The sequence below is a fragment of the Onychomys torridus genome, chromosome 8 (genome assembly GCF_903995425.1).
Source record: "Onychomys torridus chromosome 8, mOncTor1.1, whole genome shotgun sequence".
Classification (NCBI taxonomy): domain Eukaryota; kingdom Metazoa; phylum Chordata; class Mammalia; order Rodentia; family Cricetidae; genus Onychomys; species Onychomys torridus.
In genome coordinates this window covers 68,473,890-68,492,447 of record NC_050450.1, presented here as the reverse complement: position 1 = coordinate 68,492,447, position 18,558 = coordinate 68,473,890, and the positions used below count along the sequence as shown (strand labels likewise).

Below are 18,558 nucleotides of genomic sequence, written 5' to 3'. Positions count from 1 at the left end.
ACCAGCAGCTGAGCACCTCCAGTAGACATTAGGGAAGCACAGACAGGGACACTTAGAAGCCTCAGGACCTGGGCAGATGACTAGGAGACAGGGTTCAGCAGGTAGAAGCACTTGTTGCCCCTGCAGGGTCCAGGGTACAGTTCCAGCCCCCACATGGTAGGCAGCTCACAACCACTGTCTTTAACTCCAGTTTCAGGGTATCCAAGGGCCACCTCTGGCCTCCTCAAACACTGCAACCATGTGATGCACACACATACATGTAGGCAGAACATTAATACATGTAAACAACAAATCTTTAAAAAGCTTTGACCATGTTTTCTTTGGTTCAGCAAAGAAATCTCTTAAGTTGTAGCACTTATCCAAATGTATTCGATCTTCAATATACATGTACATTAAGATGATCACACTATTTAAACACCTTTAGCTTTAACTTTTAATTAGATCAATTTGCTAATTAATACAAGAAAAGGTAGGTTGAACAAAAGGTAAAAACATCTTCACACACATTGTAAGCAGGTATGCACCTATACTTTAAAAAAGTACAAAACTAGGATCCTTAGCTTTTGAGTTAAAAATACAATTCATCAGAAAATGTACCTGAACATTATGTTATTATACAAATATGTGTAATATGAAGCAATTTTAAACATTCCTGATTATCCGAGACAGAAAAATAACATTAAATAAAATGTGACATTTTAAAATCTTGCTACTAATGTAAAAATAGGTACTTACAAAAATAAACAAACAAAACCCATGGCCTTCCTGGGTGTGGCAGCACGTGCCTGTAGTCCCAGGTGCTTGAGAAGCTGAGGAGTTTCACGTAAGTCTGGAAGGAGTTTACAGGCAGCCAAAGCATTATAAGCAGACCCAGTCTCAAAGACAGAGTGGGGGTTCTAGCTCAATGGCTAAGCGTGTCCCTGGAATGCACAAGTCCTTGGGTTTGATCTGTAGCACCATAAATAATTACAAAAACAAGACTGTGTTTACTAAGACAAAGGACATAGGACATGTGCCAATAACACAAAAGACCTCAATCCTAAGCACCACAAAACCCCAAACCAAACTTAAGTGGAAATAGCTGTTAGGTAGAAACCCCATGTTAGAATCCTTTATTTCTTCAACCATCAACAACATGTCCAAAATAGATAAATTAATGTCATTATATTTATGAAGAAAACATGATATAAAGGTACCAGAAAATGCACAAATGATTGAGTTGGCAAAATGCATAAGACTTTACCTACACAGGGTGCTAAGAAAGGTTTATGGAAACTAGACTTCAGGATACTTTACCTCGCCAACATGGATGGCTCAATGCTGGAACTGTTTTGTGCCGTGCAGCTAGCTTTAGGGACTTGCAGGTGGCGGCACGCTCTGATGCTGGAGAGCAGAGGGAGGGTCCAAGGGAAGGGAAAATTATGGATGAGCTCAACACTGAAACTGCTTTAGAAATCTCTTCATGAACACTACCGTCTACACATACAGAAAGCAAAAATAGATAATACAAAACATTCAGGAAAAAGTATGCCACAATCATATATACAGTTTGTAACCCAAATTTTTCATTTTAAATACTTGAACCACAAAAATACAGTCTTTTTAAAAATTTACATTAAGAGAAATAAGCTCTTCTTTAAAATCATAATCTAGTGTGTCTTAAGGACCACCATCATCCGTCCAGGGCACTGAAGATGGGGACATCAAGGAAAGTCAGCTGCCAAAGCAGTCACAGCCTCTTCAGGAATATCAAGATGAATTCCTTCAAAATAGTGCAGAAACCTGTCAAAATTACAAAAACAATTTAATTGAGCATTTTCATTACCACGAACATAATTATTTACTTATTTATTTATTTATTTTTGTTTTTTCAAGACAGGGTTTCCCTGTGTAGCTTTGTGCCTTTCCTGGAACTCACTTGGTAGCCCAGGCTGGCCTCGAACTCAGAGAGATCCACCTGGCTCTGCCTCTTGAGTGCTGGGATTAAAGGTGTGCACCACCACCGCCCAGGGAACATATTTATTAATTTGACAAGGCTATGTAAAATATTATTTTTTTTACACACTTTACCTTCTTTTATTTTTCCCTTGTTCTTTTAGCTTCTCTGTCCGACAAATGTTCCGAAGAGTTGGCAGGTAGTCAAGTATACTTGCCTGCTTATTACCCAGGTTCAGAAAAGACCGACTAGAAAACACTCTTTTAATGACTGCCATCCTCTTGTCAGCATTGCTACAAATTAAGAGTAAGCATTATTTTTTGGTATTTTATACATAAAAATGTAACAACCCCAAATGTAACCAGGGTTCCTGCTTCTGGTCTAGACCAAATGACACTTCTAATTTCCTGTCAATGGTATCAGTCACTCTCATATATACCCAGACTGGTCTAGAACTCTACATAGCTCAGCCTGACTTCAAACTCAGTCTCCTACCCCAGTCTGGGATTATAGCCTTGTACCACCACCCTCAACTTCATATTGACAACTTTTGTTTAGAGACAGGATCTCATGTAACTGGGGTTATCTTCAAACTCTTGATTCTTGTTGCTTCTGCCTCCCAAGTGCTATGATTACCAGCATGTGCCACCATGCCTGGTGTCATAGTGAAATATCTTAATGACCACCTTTTACATTTCATAACTCTTAACTCTTCTGTTACCTAAAGGTTTCCCAATTTTTTTTTTCTTTTTTCTTTTTTTCCCCCCAAACAGGGTTTCTCTGTGTAGCCCTAGGCTGTCCTGGAACTCACTGTGCAGACCAGGCTGGCCTTGAACTCAGATATCTACCTGCCTTTGCCTCTTGAGTGATGGGATTAAAGGTGTGCACCACCACATTCTCTCAGGTTTCCCAAATTTCATTCAATCGAGTTTTCTCAATAATCTCCTTTAACTTATATGAGAAGCTATATTAACACTGTTTCCCATGATCAATAGCCCAGCATTTTAAAATTAGTGAAAAAGACTGCCACTGATTACTGAGAAACTCAAAGGTAACAAATAAAACTCACTCTAGATTAGTTGCTGACTGGCGGAAGCGTACATCGCTGCACCTTTGTGAAACGCAGAAAGTGAGCCCATTCATGGAGTCTCTCCCTAAGTGCTTGCATGAATTCAAGGACTCCAATGCTTTTGAAATGGTAGAAGAACATTTAGTAAAGCTGAGAGCTTCTGCAGTTGCTTTTAATTCTTCAGAGCTCTGAGGAGGCCACCCATCTCTACTCTCAATACTAAACTCATCACAAAGTCCGCTTTTAACCTTCCCGCTTGTCCAGTGAAAAAGATTTTTACTCAATTCATTCTGTTCCCCGGGGTCTGTTAAAAGGGCATCTAAGAAGGACATGTTCTCCATGAACTCAGTGAGAGAATTTAAACAGTGGGAAACGAGCACAGAACACTTCTTCTCTGCTGGTGTCTTAGGAGGTTGAGGCACAGAGTCAGACGTGAAACTTTTGGTTTGTGTCTGTGTCTCTGGGTTGCCTTCTCTGTCTCTGCTTGTGATGTCTTCTAAAGCCAAAGAAGGCACCGGAGATAAGCCAGCCAGTTCATCAGGAAAGTCCAGTCCAGTGTCAAATAAGTCACTGTCATCTAGGGTCACTATCTTTCTCCGTTTCCTTTTCTGTGATTTTTTAAATTGCTGGTCTTGTGACTGCTTCCTGGGAAGATGCTCCTTGCTTCCTAGTACACTGGCCTCTGTCGTCACTGGGGAGCCATGAGCATCTTTTATTTCTGGGATGACAGTAACTGGCAATGGCAGGATGAACTCAAGGTTACTATACAACAGATCGATGTTCTGCATGTGGAATTCTGTCAGGAGCTGGATGAGTTTATGCCATTCTTCCTTTGTTGTGACCTTGTGCTGAAAAGCGATTTTGAGTAAAGAGATGTTTTACGAGTATTGAGACATATCCCCACCCTTAGACTTGTCCCTATGTATTTCTATCTTTTACTTTTTTTTAAAGATTTATTTATTTATGTGTCTGAGTGCTCTATCTGCAAGAGAGGGCGCCAGATCTCATTACAGATGGGTGTGAGCCACCATGTGGGTGCTGGGAACTGAACTCAGGACCTCTGGAAGAACAGCCAGTGCTCTTAACCTCTGAGACATCTGGCCAGCCCTCATCTCTCTCTATCTTTTAGATAGATGACTTTTTTTCTTTTTTCTTTTTTTTTTGAGGGGTGCCTCAGGACACATGTGGAGGTCAGAGAACAAGTTGTAGGAGTCAACTCTCTCCTTCTACCACGTGGGTCCTAGGATCAAACTGAGGTCACAGGCTGGATTGCAAGCACCTTTACTGCTGAGCCACCTCCCTGCCCACCTAGTCCATCTTGAAAGTACCAAATAGCTACCCTTTGTCACTTTATTAGATTATATTTTACACATCAAAACAGTACTGACAGGCTGGGAGTAAGTCAGTGGTAAAACATTTGCCTAGTGTGCACCAGGCTCCTTGGGTCAATCCCCAGGGCTGGTGGGGGGGGGAGACAAAAAAATTAAAGAAAGGGGTAGATACCAGGGAGGGAAAAGTTCTGAGTCTAAAATTAGATTTCGATTCAGAACTGGTGTTCTTTATCTAGCACACATCCCAATTCAGTATCAAAAGGTCATTTAAGGGGTTAGGGAATTTAGCTCAGTGGTAGAGCACTTGCCTAGCAAGTGCAAGGCCCTGGGTTTGGTCTTCAGCTCTGGCAAAAAAAAAAAAAAAAAAGTCTCATTTATTTGATGGTGGCGCATACCTTTAATCCCAGCACTCAAGGGGCAGAGGCACACGGATCTCTGTGAGTTCCAGGACAGGTTTTATGACTTTTTTTTATTTTTAAAGAAAGAGTTTCTCCATGTAGCTTTGGTGCCTGTGCTGGATCTCGCTCTGCAGACCAGGCTGGCCTGGAATTCACAGAGATCCACCTGGCTCTGCTTCCTGAGTGCTGGGATTAAAGGTGTGCGCCACTGCTGCCCAGCTACTAAATGACCCTTTTTATCTGAAAAGTTTCTAAATTCTTTAGTTTTGGTTTTTCGAGACAGGGTTTCTCTGTGTATCCCTGGCTGTACTGGAAACTCAGAGATCCATCTGCTTCTGCCTCTCCAGTGCTGGGACTAAAGGTGAGCACCAATACCATCTAGACTAAATTTAATCTGAGTCTCATAGTATGTTTTTTTCTTTTTCAGATTTATTTATTTTATGTATATGAGTGCTCTATCTGCATGTATGCCTTTAGGACAGAAGAGGGCATCAGATGCTATTACAGATGGTGGTAAGCCACTCTGTGGGTGCTAGGAATTAAACCCGAGTCCTCTGGAAGAGCAGCCAGTGCTCCTAACCACTGAGCCATCTCTCCAGCCCCTTCACACTATGCTTTTGTTTTGTTTTGTTTTTTTGTTTTTTTGAGACAGGGTTTCTCTGTAGCTTTGGAGGCTCTCCTGGAACTTGCTTTGTAGCCCAGGCTGGCCTCAAACTCACAGAGATCCACCTGCCTCTGCCTCCTGAGTGCTGGGATTACAGGCGTGAGCCACCACCGCCTGGCCACACTATGCTTTTAAAGCTATGCCTACGCACCATTTATCAATAAAGTCAAATGAGTTAATATCTCACATCTAAAGTCTAAGAAATGCTAAGTATATTCAAATATTCAAATTTTTTATTCAAAATAGTAATAATTTGAATAATAAATTTGAAAACACAGGGTAAGTACTGAGAACATGGACAAGAACAGGAATTCAACATTCCACACAGACATGGAAAATACCTTTAAAAGTGAAAATAAGTCTTGGGATGGAGAGGCAATGTTCGTGAGTCCAAACAAAGCCTCTGCACAGCCGGTGTCGCATTTGGGGAGGGCTACACGGTTCCTTCTGCTGTTTTTAGAGTTAATTTTTGCATCAGTGCCATCTTCAGAGCACATCAGTACATTTCTGCTATTTCCTCCTGAAAATGAAGAAAGATGACGGATGGCATTTTAAGTGAACTGTATGAGAGAGAGCACAAGTCTTGAAGAGGAGCTCCTGCCCGACACCTTCTGACCCTCACTCCATGTTGTCCTCCACATGCGTGTTTACTTCATTACAAGCACAATGTAATTCATTACTTGAAAAATACCTAACTGAAATGATTTAAGCCTTTTATCTATTTACTATTATTATTTGCTGTTTATATCAGGGCTACTTTATTTTATTATTTCATGGAGGCAGGATCTCATTTAGCCCAGGCTGGCCTCACATTTGCAATATAGGCAAGGATAACCTTGAAGTTCTGTGTCTGGTAGCCAGAGGACAACTTCAGCTGTCATTCCTTAGTATGTAACCTTGAACAGCTGACTCCGCTGCCCCAGGGTGTGCGCCATCTCACGCACATACTGGGACATTTTTTCCATATTTATCATATCGATCTTTTGAAAGTTTGTTAAAGCTGTCAGCTTACACTGAATGAAAAAATATGGCTAGGTCTATTTTGAAAAATAATGTTTAAATTTTAAACTAATTAAAGAGAAAAATGATAAGGGATTAATTTTACTGAACTTCATATTACTTTTGTTCCCTTTGGCTTTATGTGACTGTGTGAGTAGGATCTCCCCCAACAGAACTGTGACTATGGAGCAGGCACTGCACAAACTAGCAACTTCCCCTGGGAAGCATGGCTGACTGACTGAAAACACAGGGTCTGAAATGGAGAAAGTAATCAGTAATTGCTTGTGCCGTAATCAGGTCACAACAATAAATTGAAGAGCAGTAGAAAGCAAAAATATTCCTGTGAAGCCGGGCAGTGGTGGCACGCCTTTAATTCCAGCACTTGGGAGGCAGAGGCAGGCAGATTCCTGTGAGTTCGAGGCCAGCCTGGTTTCCAAAGCGAGTTCCAGGAAAGGCACAGAGCTACACAGAGAAACCCTGTCTCGAAAAACCAAAAAAATAAAAATAATAAAAAATAAAAAATATTCCTGTGAGAAAAAATATTTCTAAAACCAAGTTCTTAGAAAAATTAGAATTATAAACTACTAATATGCTACAAAGAAATAAGCTGGGTGTGGCTGCGCATGCCTGGGCTGCGTGGGATCCTGTCTAGAATCAAAGCAGGGCCAGTGAAAAGCTACTGTTGCCAAGCTGACAATCTGAGCTCAGGTCTTGGGCCCAAACGGGTAGAAGAAGAGAACTGACCCTACAAGTGTCCTCAGAAGTGATCTCCACACCACCAATAACAAATGCAAATTCACAAATGTAACAAGACAGAAAAACAAGTTGGTGAGGCTGGGCGGTGGTGGCGACCGCCTTTAATCCCAGCACTCAAGAGACAGGGCCAGGCAGATCTCTGTGAGTTCAAGGACAGCCTGGTCTATAGAGCAAGTTCCAGAAAGCCACAAAGCTACACACAGAAACCCTATCTCGAAAAACCAAAAAACAACCAAACAAACAAAAAACAAATCAAAAAAACAAACAAACAAAAAACCAAAAAAACCAAGTCGATGGTGGTGATACAAAGACTTCAAGCCCAGCACTTAGGAGGCAGAGACAGGAGGATCTCTGTGAGTTTAAGCCAGCCTGGGCTACAAAGCAAGTTCCAGGACAGCCAGAGCTGTTATACAGAAAAAACAAATGAATAAAAAAATAAAAATAAAATAATAAAAACAAAAATAAAGGGCTAGGGAGATGGCTCAGTGGGTAAAAGGCTTGCAAACACGAGGACTAAGTTTAAAAGTCCAGCAGCACATGCATTAAAATAACAGAGAGACTAAGGAAGTCACAGGTGCACACAAACATGCATATACCACCCTCACAGACAAGAGAAACAAACAAACCCCCAGGAACTTATACTTAAATAGAATCACATAAAAAGAATGAGATACAGCTACATCAATACAGAGGTCACTAATACGCTGTTTGCTTTGGTCAACGCCGTGTCTCCTGTAGCCTAGGCTGACCTCTTGATCCTCCTGCCTCCTCTATGAAGTACCAGGATTACAGGAGTGTGCCACCACAGCTGACACGGAGTGTGTTTTTATAAGGGAAAGAAGGAATCTGCTAAGTGGTAAAGTGGTAAGTATAGCTCTCTCAGTAAGAAACTATATGTCTATAAATGTATATGCAATAGTTTGCAGTGTTTTTGAGATAGGGTCTCATGCAGTCCAGACTACTCTAACTAAACTTGCTATAGAGACAAGGATGACCTTCGACTCTTGATCCTCTGGCCTCCATCCCCCAAGTACTGTCAGAACTCATCTCAGGTTTACTTTGGGAGCTTGAGTAGCGTCATTAAAAAAAAAAAACAAAAACAAACAAGTCTAAGGACCATCCTGTTTCTCTTTTCACCTTGTTGAGACTGCAGAACTAGGATTACAGGCATGGGCCACAATACTGGGCCCTGGAAATTTTTTTTCCTCTTCTTTTTGTGAGTTCAATCCATTTGCACCTTTTTGTTTTTTGAGAGAAGATGTTATGTAGCCAGGCTGTTCCTAAGTTTATTATACAGACAAGCAAGGCCTTGAATTTCTGATCCTCTTACCTCAGTCTCTAGACTGCTTGGACTACAGGTGTGCAATACCACACCCAACTACTTACTTACACTTAATGTATTTAAAACCTTTATTTAAAAAAGCAGATGTATGTGTAAGTATTTTAAAAATCAGAATAGCTAGCCACTGAATTTGCAACTTTAAGAATATCTTGATAGAGTAGATTAAATATAAGAATATGGTGCTCTATAGAACATTCCCTCATGACGGACTACTTACGACACTGTGACAAAGGCCTTTCTTCTAAATTTCCACCTCCACTCTTGATCCAAAACTGTAAGTACAGGATACTTTTTCTGATGTCACAAGCGTTTGCAGTCAACAAGGTTACAAAGTCTTTTAAGTCGGTTCTGAAATTTTCAACTAAACAGATCACTTGGAGATAGCTAGCAACATTTAGCTTAAAAACAGAAAAACAAGATATGGGGGAGAGAAAGACACAGTTAGTTACGTAACTCACAGAAATGGAGTAATAATTCTGAATATTGATCAAGAATTTTGTTAAACTCCATAATATCTTAAAACTTATTGAGAATGAAATTTCTCTAGAAAACACAAGAGCATATACCACCAAATTAAAGGCATTTATATATTCTTCTTGTGTTGATTGTATATAGTCCAGGACAGCAACAACAAAAACCTGTATGTGTTTGTCTGTGTATGAATCTTATACAAGCCAGGCTGGCCTTGAACTTGAACCTCTGAGTCTCCCACCTTCACCTCCCAGGTGCTAGGATTACTTGCATGTTCCCCCATACTGATTTGTTGTTGTTTTAAGCAGGATCTTGCTACACAGCCCAGGCAGACCTCAAACTCAGGCTCCTCACTGAGTCTGACTCTTGGATGCTGGGATTACAGGTGTGTACCACCACATTCAGCCTGGCAAGGAAACTTACACAAAATTCTATAACTTGAACACAACAGGCAGTTTTATAGAGATGAGTTAAGTAAAATGGTACACTTGACAGGATTTTTTAGAAATCTTTATTTCCCCACCCCTCCTTTTTTTTTTTTTTTTCTCAAATTTTGAGTCAAGGCCTCTGTACATAGTCCTGGCTGTCCTGGTACTCACTCTGTAAACCAAAACTGTATGGGGTACTCAGAATGAAACCTGTGCCACATGCAACCAGTGCAATATTCAAGAGTAATAGAAAAATACGCCAGGCGGTGGATCTCTGTGAGTTCGAGGCCTGCCTAGTCTAAATACTGAGTTCCAGGACAGCCAGAGCTACACAGAGAAATGCTGTCTCGAAACACCAAAAGAAACAAAAAAATACAACTTAAATCATGCACTTCTTTATAAAAAAAATTATTTTAAAATCAATTAATAGAGAATATCCTCAATCCTACAAAAATGCACAAAAAAACAAAAACAAAAGTCTACAGCTAACTTTGTGGCCAATAGTAATAGTGATCGCTTCCTGTCTATAGTCTATCTCATCTATAAACAGCTACAAATGTCCACTGCCAACACCTCCACTTAGTGTGGCACTGATGTCTTCGTCAACAAGTAAAGCATCAGAAAGAAATAAAAAAGAGCCAAGTGTAGGGACATATATCAGTTATCCCAGCCTACAAACTTTTGAGAAGCAGGAAGATCAAGAATTCAAGGTCATCCTCAGCTACGTACTGATTTTGAAGCCAACACAGATACAACATATACAAACTTATGTTGAGCTGGGCGGTGGTGGCACACACCTTCAATCTCAGGGGGATCTCTGTGAGTTCCAGGTCAACCTGGTCTACAGAGCGAGATCCAAGACAGGCACCAAAACTACACAGAGAAACCCTGTCTCAAAACAAACAAACAAACAAACAAACTAAACAAACCTATGTTGAGTAAAATGAGGCAACCACAAAAAGCCAACAACAGGTCACTGCTATATAGAGAGACGTTATCTCACACACAAAAAAAAAAACCCAGCTGGGCGGTAGTGTTGCAAGCCTGTAATCCCAGCACTCAGGAGGCAGAGGCAGGCGGATCTCTGTGAGTTCGAGGCCAGCCTGGTCTACAGAGTGAGTTCCAGGAAAGGTGAAAAACTACATAGGGAAACCCTGTCTCGAAAAACCAAAAAAAAACAAAAAAACAAAAAAAACAAAAAAACAGAGTGAGTGTAGTCTGAAAAACAAAACAAAACCCTGTAGTAGTGGTCATTTAAATAAGGTACCTTTAAAGCAAAAGAAGAAATAACCACAAGTTTCCTAAAACTCAGAAGCTTTAACATTTGCCTTTAAAAAGCACATTTGAAAAATATAAATTTAATTTAAAAGATATCTTTTACATAATTGTGGTACACATAATCTGTGATCATGAAAACTCAAAACTTACCAGGGAAGGAATATTGAAATTTATTTCTTCAAAGCAGCCATCAAACACTAAACTAAATGTGGGATCTATAGGAAAATGACATAATGTTTTTTAAAAAACAAAACAAAACAAAAACATGAGACCACTAAATAACTTTTCCCAGTTATACTTTTCTATGGAAAACTCAGGCATTTCATTGGTAATTCAAACACGGAAGTTGCAGAGATGGCTCAGTGGCTATAGTGCAGTCTAATCTTGTAAAGGCTGGAGTTCAGTTCCCAGCATCTGTATCAGACAGCTCACAACTGCCTGTAACTCCAGCTCCAGGAGATCTGATACTTCTTTCTGGTTTTCAGTGACCTCTGTAAGAACTGCATGTGCTCTATGGCTGAGCCATCTCTCCAGGTCCTTACATTTACAATTGTTAGTAATTTTTTAACTGTTCTCTCGGTGATTAGTTGTTAAATTCTTACTAGTAATTTCTTACAAGTGTTCTAAGTATGTATGTATAGGGAAAGGGTATATATACAGTTTGGCACTATGTGAACTGTCAAGCATCCATGGGGAGAGTCTTGGAAGTATCCCTCTCAAATGAAAGGAGACTACAGTATCATGCAGATAATAACTCATGAAGGAACTTCCTATTTTGATCTAAAGTAATTATTGCATTTTAAATAAATTATTATCTAACCTATGATTATTAAGATTTTCTTTTCTTTTTCATTCATTTTTTTTGTTTTTGTTTTTCAAGACAGGGTTTCTCAGTGTAGCCTTGGTGTCTGATTGTTTTTGTTTGTTTTGTTTTGAGAGAGATTTGGCTATATAGTACTAGCTGGCCTGTAATTCATTACAAACATCAGGCCAGCCTCAAATTTGTGGGGATTCTTCTGCCTCTGCCTCTTGAGTACTGGAATTAAAGACCACACTATGCTGTGTTTTGAAAAGGAAAAAAAAAAAAAGCTTTTTAGATTTATTTATTTTATGTGTTTGAGTGTTTTGTCTGCATGTATGTCTGTGTCCCATGTGAGTAACTGGTGCCTGAGGAGATCAGAGAGGACATTAAATCCCCTGGAATTTGAGTTATAGACAGTAGTATGCTGCATGTGGGTGCTGGGAACTGAACCCAGGTTCTCTGCAAGAACAATAAATACCCTTAACCACTAAGCCACCCTTCCAGTGCCCCCATTTACCATTTGTTTTAAAATGTCATTTATTATTATTGTCTGTGTGTGTTTTGTGTGTGAGTGTATACATAAGCATTTAAAAATAACAGGTCAACCCTGTGGAACTGGCTCTCTCCTTCTACCTTTATGTGGGTTTCAAGATCAAATGCAGATGAATAGACTTGTCTGGAAAGGGCCTTGACCTGCTGAGCCATCTCCCCAGCCCACACCATGCTTTTCTAAACTCACATTTAAAGTTAGTAGCTCTTCCAAACTACTTCAACAGAAAAGAAACTGTGCTGAAATCATTGTTACGTACCATTTGTAGTAAGAACTACTGGACGTTTAGTTGTTGCCATGAATGTTTTGACTGCATTCAAAAACCCAGTATCTTCATCAAAAATGATATCAACCTACAAACCATTCATGAGAATATTAATATAGTGAGAGTAACAATACACTCATTCAGATCAGTTATAGATATACACAGTAGACATACTATGTCAGAATCAACACTGATTAATTTTTGAAAAGTATGAATTGAGCACTGCTGGAATTTTATGGGTTTTTTTGTTTTTTCTTTTTTTTTTTTAATTTATTTTGTTTATTTTTATTATGTATACAGTGTTCTGCCTACATTCATGCTTGCAGGCCAGAAGAGGGCACCAGATCTCATTACAGATGGTTGTGAGCCATCATGTAGTTGCTGGGAATTGAACTCAGGACCTCTGAAAGAACAGCCAGTGCTTTCCAGCCCCTTGTTTCGTTTTTTTCAAGACAGGGTTTTTCTGTGTAGTCCTGGCTGTCCTGGATCTTGCTCTGTAGACTAGGCTGGCCTTGAACTCAGAGATCCACCTGCCTCCCAAGTGCTGGGATTAAAGATGTGCACTACCACTGCCTGGTAAAAAGTTTATGTCTTATACCATAAAAGAATTTCTAAGATGGTAATATGGTAATATAGTAAACATTAAAACTAAATAAAAGCCAGGCGGTGGTGGCATATACCTTTAATCCCAGCACTCGAGAGGCAGGGCAGGCAGATCTCTGTGAGTTCGAGGACAGCCTGGTCTACAAAGTAAGTTGCAGGACAGCCAGGGCTGTTACACAGAAACCCTGTCACATTGTCTCAAAACAACAATAACAAAACCCCCAAACAAGCAGCAACAAACCAGGCAAACAAAAAACTAAATAAAACACAATCACTAATAGCTGGGTAGATATGATTCATAATAACTTCTATAGTTAATAATCAGTATACTGAATTATGTTAATCATCTTAAAATTATTCTAGACAGGGCTGGAAGGATGACTTAGTAGTTAAGAGCATTAATTGCTCTTTCTGAGGACCTGGGTTTGATTCTCAGCATCCACATAGCAGCTCAAAACCATCTTTAACTCCAGTTCCGGGAGGACCAACACCCTCCTTTGGCCTCCTAAGGTGGTGCACACACATGGTGTACAAGCATACAGGAAGGCATAATATCCACATACATAAAATAATACAAAGAAAATGTTACAAAAAATTTACCATTCTTTAAAAAAAGAGAAATATTATTCTAAAGTTGGACTTACTGTTTTATAATTCCTTATAAGAAAACTAATCGTTAAAATGTTTCTACTCAGAGATTAATGCATGCCTCTGCAAGCCTACCTCCTCAAAGAGAATGAGAGATGTTGCATTCTTTCTACTGGATTCTTCAGCTCCGATTTCTTTAACATTTGAATTATTTGCATTTGTTGATTTAGTCTGAATAATTTGCCTCTGTTCCAAAGAAGAATTTTTGATTCCTGCAAAAATACAATGTTAACATTTTAGGTAAAACTTATGTTTTTGTTTCTTTTAAGACAGGGTTTCACTGTGTAGATCAGGCTGGCCTTGAGCTTACAGAGATCTACCTACCTCTGCTTCCAAAGTGCTGGGGTTAAAGGAGAGTGCCATCATGCCCGACAAAACTCACTTTTAAAAAACACCAAGTGTACCAACAAACTGAACTCCCATATCAAATTTTACTGAACAGTGACACTTCTATATTTAGGACCACTAGCATAACTGAGGCTTAATAAATAGCAGAGGACCACATGAAATACAGTTTCATGCAACAAGGTTAATTTACTTTATTAAAATAATGTTTTACCTTTATTATTTCCCATGAGTGCTCCTACTTCTTCATTATTTTTGGATTTGGAGGGTACTTTAAAATAATTTGCCAAAGTTTTAGGGGGAAGCACTCGCTTCTGCCCACTTCCTTTTGGTGATGACGGAGGAAGCTTTCTTGGTGATATAACAACTTTCCCAGGGGAATTTAACTTTTCTATGAAAAACAAATTACATTTAAGAACATTCTAAAATTATACTAATGGCATGGTAAAATTATCCACAGTGTATTTCTACTTTTACACAATAAAAACCAAAAGCAGACATTTTCTTACATTCTTATATGCAAATATTCTATATAGATATTGGATTGTTGTATATATTCTTTTTTTTTTAGTTTTTCAAGACAGAGTTTCCCTTTGCACCTTTCCTGGAACTCACTTGGTAGCCCAGGCTGGCCCCATACTCTCAGAGATCTACCTGCCTCTGCCTCCCAAGTGCTGAGATTAAAGGCGTGCGCCACCACCGCCCGGCCGTTGTATATATTCTAACAGAAGGACAGGACACAGCAACTATTTGGAAAAGATGCTCTTTTCAAAAAATACACACTTTTCTCTGATTGACTGTTTGAAGAAGTCTTTCTATGGTACTCATAGAACTCAAGCTTCTGAGCCTCTGTGGGGGCTCTGTGGATGAAACCCTGAGTTAAGTGGAGGCCTGAGTAAATGTGTATTGTTGACATGGGCACAGACATGTCAAAGACCCCAGAGTCTCAGAAAATGGCACCCACTCCCCCAGGCTCAGAGTGATGGCAAAGCCTCCTTTCTTCCATGTGTAGATGTTGATGGTACATGCAGAAAATATCTGTTATAGCCTCTCCCTCCCCATGTTTACAGCCTGAAGACCGCTCCTACCTAGATGAGCTAAAACTGCCTCCTTGGTCAGCTATATACCATAAACCTTGCCTCCTTGTTCATCTGTATACGATAACCCCATCTCCTTTTGCAGCTGGGTGCAATAACTCTGCTTCTCTTCAACTCTATTTAATAAACACACTGAGCTTATGATGTTTCTCCATCAAAGAACCCAGCCCACCAATCCCAGATTTTCTGTGGGCTTGTGTTTTTAATTTTTTCTTCATTCCCTCAGCACCCCAGCCAGGTCCATCACTGAAGCTATGCTGAACATTGCAATCCTATTTACCTCTGCCCTCTGAATGCAGGGATTACAGGTATGTACCAAACACCTGTTATAAACACATGATTTTGAAATAACATTCACAGTTCCTTCAGTTATTTTTGCTAGCGCTGCTTGAAATCAGAAGATACTGGTAGAAAACTGGTAAAGGCACACACTGGGCTCTATAGTACATCAGTATTACAAACAAGTAGTGTGTGTTTCCAAAGATGTTCTGGAGGATGGATACCAAGTCAAAACATAAAGAGGTGATCTCTACTCTACAGAAGCATGAATTTTTTTCCCCCAGAACTTTCATCATTGTTTTAGTCCCTACATGTCTTAATTATACAGTAGAGCCCTATCTTCCTGAGTTACCACCCTACTTAATTCCATAACTAAGCCCTGTTTATGTTTGTTCCCACTACAGCTATGGATTTTATCCTATCACTTGCATATCAGAGGTGTTTAGTAAACAGAATGAGATATAACACTAAAATATGTATTTTTTTTTCTTTTTCTTTTTTCTTTTTCTTTTTTTTTTTGAGCAGAGGATCGAACCCAGGGCCTTGAGCTTGTTAGGCAAGTGCTCTACCACTGAGCTAAATCCCCAACCCCTACACTATATTTTTATTAAAAAACAGGATATTCTGGGGCCAAGAGAAGGCTCAGCAGTTAAGAGCACTTGTTGCAGCTGGGCAGCAGTGGCTATGCCTTTAATCTCAGCACTCGGGAGGCAGAGCCAGGTGTTTCTCTGTGAGTTCGAGGCCAGCCTGGTCTACAGAGGGAGCTCCAGGACAGGCACCAAAACCACATGGAGAAACCCTGTCTTGGGGTATGAGGTGGGGGGTATGACAAAAAACAAAAAGGAGCACTTGTTGCTTTTCCAAAGGACCTTGGTTCAATTCCCAGCACCCATATAATGGCTTACAACTATCTAGGACTCTAATTCCAAGGAATCCAAGGAATGCATCTGTTCTCTGTGGGAACTAGGCACACACATGGTACACATACACACATGCAGGCAAAACATTCATATAAAATAAAATAAATCTAAATAGAACATTTTAATAACATAGATAAGAGATGTAAAATCTTAGAACATTTCTTTATATAAAAAAATAGCAGAAGAACTACTTTGTTTTATTTTTCTGGTTTTGACATAGACAAAGGATTAATAGTTTTGAAATACTACTGCTTCTTTTTTGTTTTTGTTTTTTTTTGTTTTTCGAGACAGGGTTTCTCTGTGTAGCTTTGTGCCTTTCCTGGAACTCACTTTGGAGACCAGGCTGGCCTCGAATTCACAGAGATCCGCCTGGCTCTGCCTCCCAGTGCTGGGATTAAAAGCGTGCATCACCACCGCCCGGCTTGATTCTTTCCTTAAATAGGGTTTCATGTTACCCAGACTAGCCTTAAACTGGATATAGAACCCAAGATGACCTTGAGCTGCTGGGCTGGGATTAGAGTTATGCACCATCATGTTCAGTACACTCTAGGCAAGCATTTTATCAACTGAGCTACATCACAAGTCTGTCTACTTCTTTTTTGATGTTGTGTTTTGTTTTTAATTTACTGTTACTTTCAAGCATTGGTGTTTTGCCTACATATGTATCTGTGTGAGTGTTGGATCCAACAAAACTGCAATTACAGGCAGTTGTGAGCTACCATGTGGGTTCTGGGTATTGAACCTAGGACCTCTGGAAGAACAGGTAGTAATCTTAACAGCTAAATCATCTTTCCAGGCCTGCTTCTTTGTTTTTATGAGACAATTTCTCACTCTGCAACTAAGGGGAGCTTTGAATTCATGGCACTCCTCAGCTTCCTATATGCTCATATTTCAGGTGTGAGCTACCATACCTGGCATTATATGATATCTTTAATTTCAAGATACTCAAATTGAAATTTAAAAAAAAATCATTCCCCAAACTTTTCCAACAGAAGAATCACCTCCAGCCAACTCTAAGTATAGGGCCAATTGGCACGCCAGAAAACAAGATGATAGAGACTCCTGGGCCACATCAAAAGGATACAGAGTACCTGAGACAGTTCCTTGCCAGAGAGAGGGGAGTATAAAACACCAGAAGAAAAAAGACGTGACTCTGGTTCTAGGCAGGGTAAGAAAGAGGATCTGAGACTAGATTTTACTTCTCCATCCAAAACAATAACAACAAAATGGACATATGGTATGAAAAATTTTTCATGTTTTTGACTACCATCCAACAAAGGACAGTGATCCCCGAGGGACAAGACACAAAGACTGCCCAGCTTATTGCTTTGAGAGAATTCCTAAGCCACACTGGGAAAGAAAAACCCAGCCCACATTTTCCTAAGTCTAAGACTAGACAGGAGATGAGGAAATCTGGGCAGACAGAGCCTATAAGAGAGAATACACAAATTGAGAAAGCTATGCAGAGTGCTCTGAAGTCTGCAGAATCCTCATTTGCCAAATCTAAAATCAATACTCATGATGGAAGGGCCACAGGAAACAAATCCCGAAACAAACAGAAATCTAGGAATGGCAAATTCATCCTTTTTTATTTGTTTTATTTTTTGATTTAGAGATAAGGTTTTACTACCTAGGCCTAGAACTCACTATGTAAACAAAGCAGGCCTCAAACTGATATCCATCAACCTGCTTCCCAAGTGCTGGGATTAAAAGCATGTGTTACCATGCCTGGCTGAATTCATTCTTTTCACTGGAGAGACCAACAAACGTCATCACTGATGAGAGACTAGCAAGGGTGCTCAGAAGCAGTACCAAGTAGAGGAGCAGAATCAACCCAGGTCTAAATGCTGCTATGATCTTGTCTAGTACAGCCTAACAGACCTGAAATGAACAAACTCAGAACAAATGTCAAGGACAGTTACAGTAGACAGAAATACCCAGCTCTAACAAGATAAACTGTACAAAGTCTGACAGGCAATTAAAAGTATCAGGCTTTCAGGTTGGAGCAACGGATCAGTGGTTAGGAGCACTTACTGCTTTTCTAGAGGACCCAGGTTCAGTTCCCAGCACCCACATCAGGCAGATCTGAGTTGCCTGTGACTCCAAAATTCAGGGATCAAACATCTTGCAGCCTCTGCAGGCACTGCACATGCATGGTACACATGAACTCATGCAGACATACATACACACACACAAAAGTAAAAATAAATCTAAAAAATAAAAAAGCATCAGCCATCAAAAGAAACAGAAGAATATAATATAAGAATTATATATATATATGTATATATAAAATATAATAAAAAATTATAAGTAAGACAGAAAAAGCTGAAAAATAACTCAGAAATTAAACAGGAGACAGAAACATGGACAAGAACAA

The 18,558-nt window shown here is 39.7% G+C and overlaps 1 protein-coding gene across 1 annotated transcript in view; it reads right to left on the bottom strand.

Annotated features, from left to right (window-relative positions):
• Positions 1-431: 431 nt before the first annotated feature.
• Positions 432-18,558, bottom strand: part of Atad5 (ATPase family AAA domain containing 5) — a 54,474-nt gene continuing 36,347 nt past the window's right edge. Inside the window, exons 15-23 of the mRNA XM_036194422.1 lie at positions 14,100-14,276; positions 13,616-13,752; positions 12,284-12,377; positions 10,823-10,887; positions 8,713-8,893; positions 5,740-5,918; positions 3,006-3,853; positions 2,071-2,229; positions 432-1,782 (exon numbers count right to left, since the gene is read on the bottom strand). Of these exons, the coding sequence (XP_036050315.1) occupies positions 1,704-1,782; positions 2,071-2,229; positions 3,006-3,853; positions 5,740-5,918; positions 8,713-8,893; positions 10,823-10,887; positions 12,284-12,377; positions 13,616-13,752; positions 14,100-14,276 (1,919 nt within the window). The 3' untranslated portion in view covers positions 432-1,703. The remainder of the gene's footprint in view (positions 1,783-2,070; positions 2,230-3,005; positions 3,854-5,739; positions 5,919-8,712; positions 8,894-10,822; positions 10,888-12,283; positions 12,378-13,615; positions 13,753-14,099; positions 14,277-18,558) is intronic.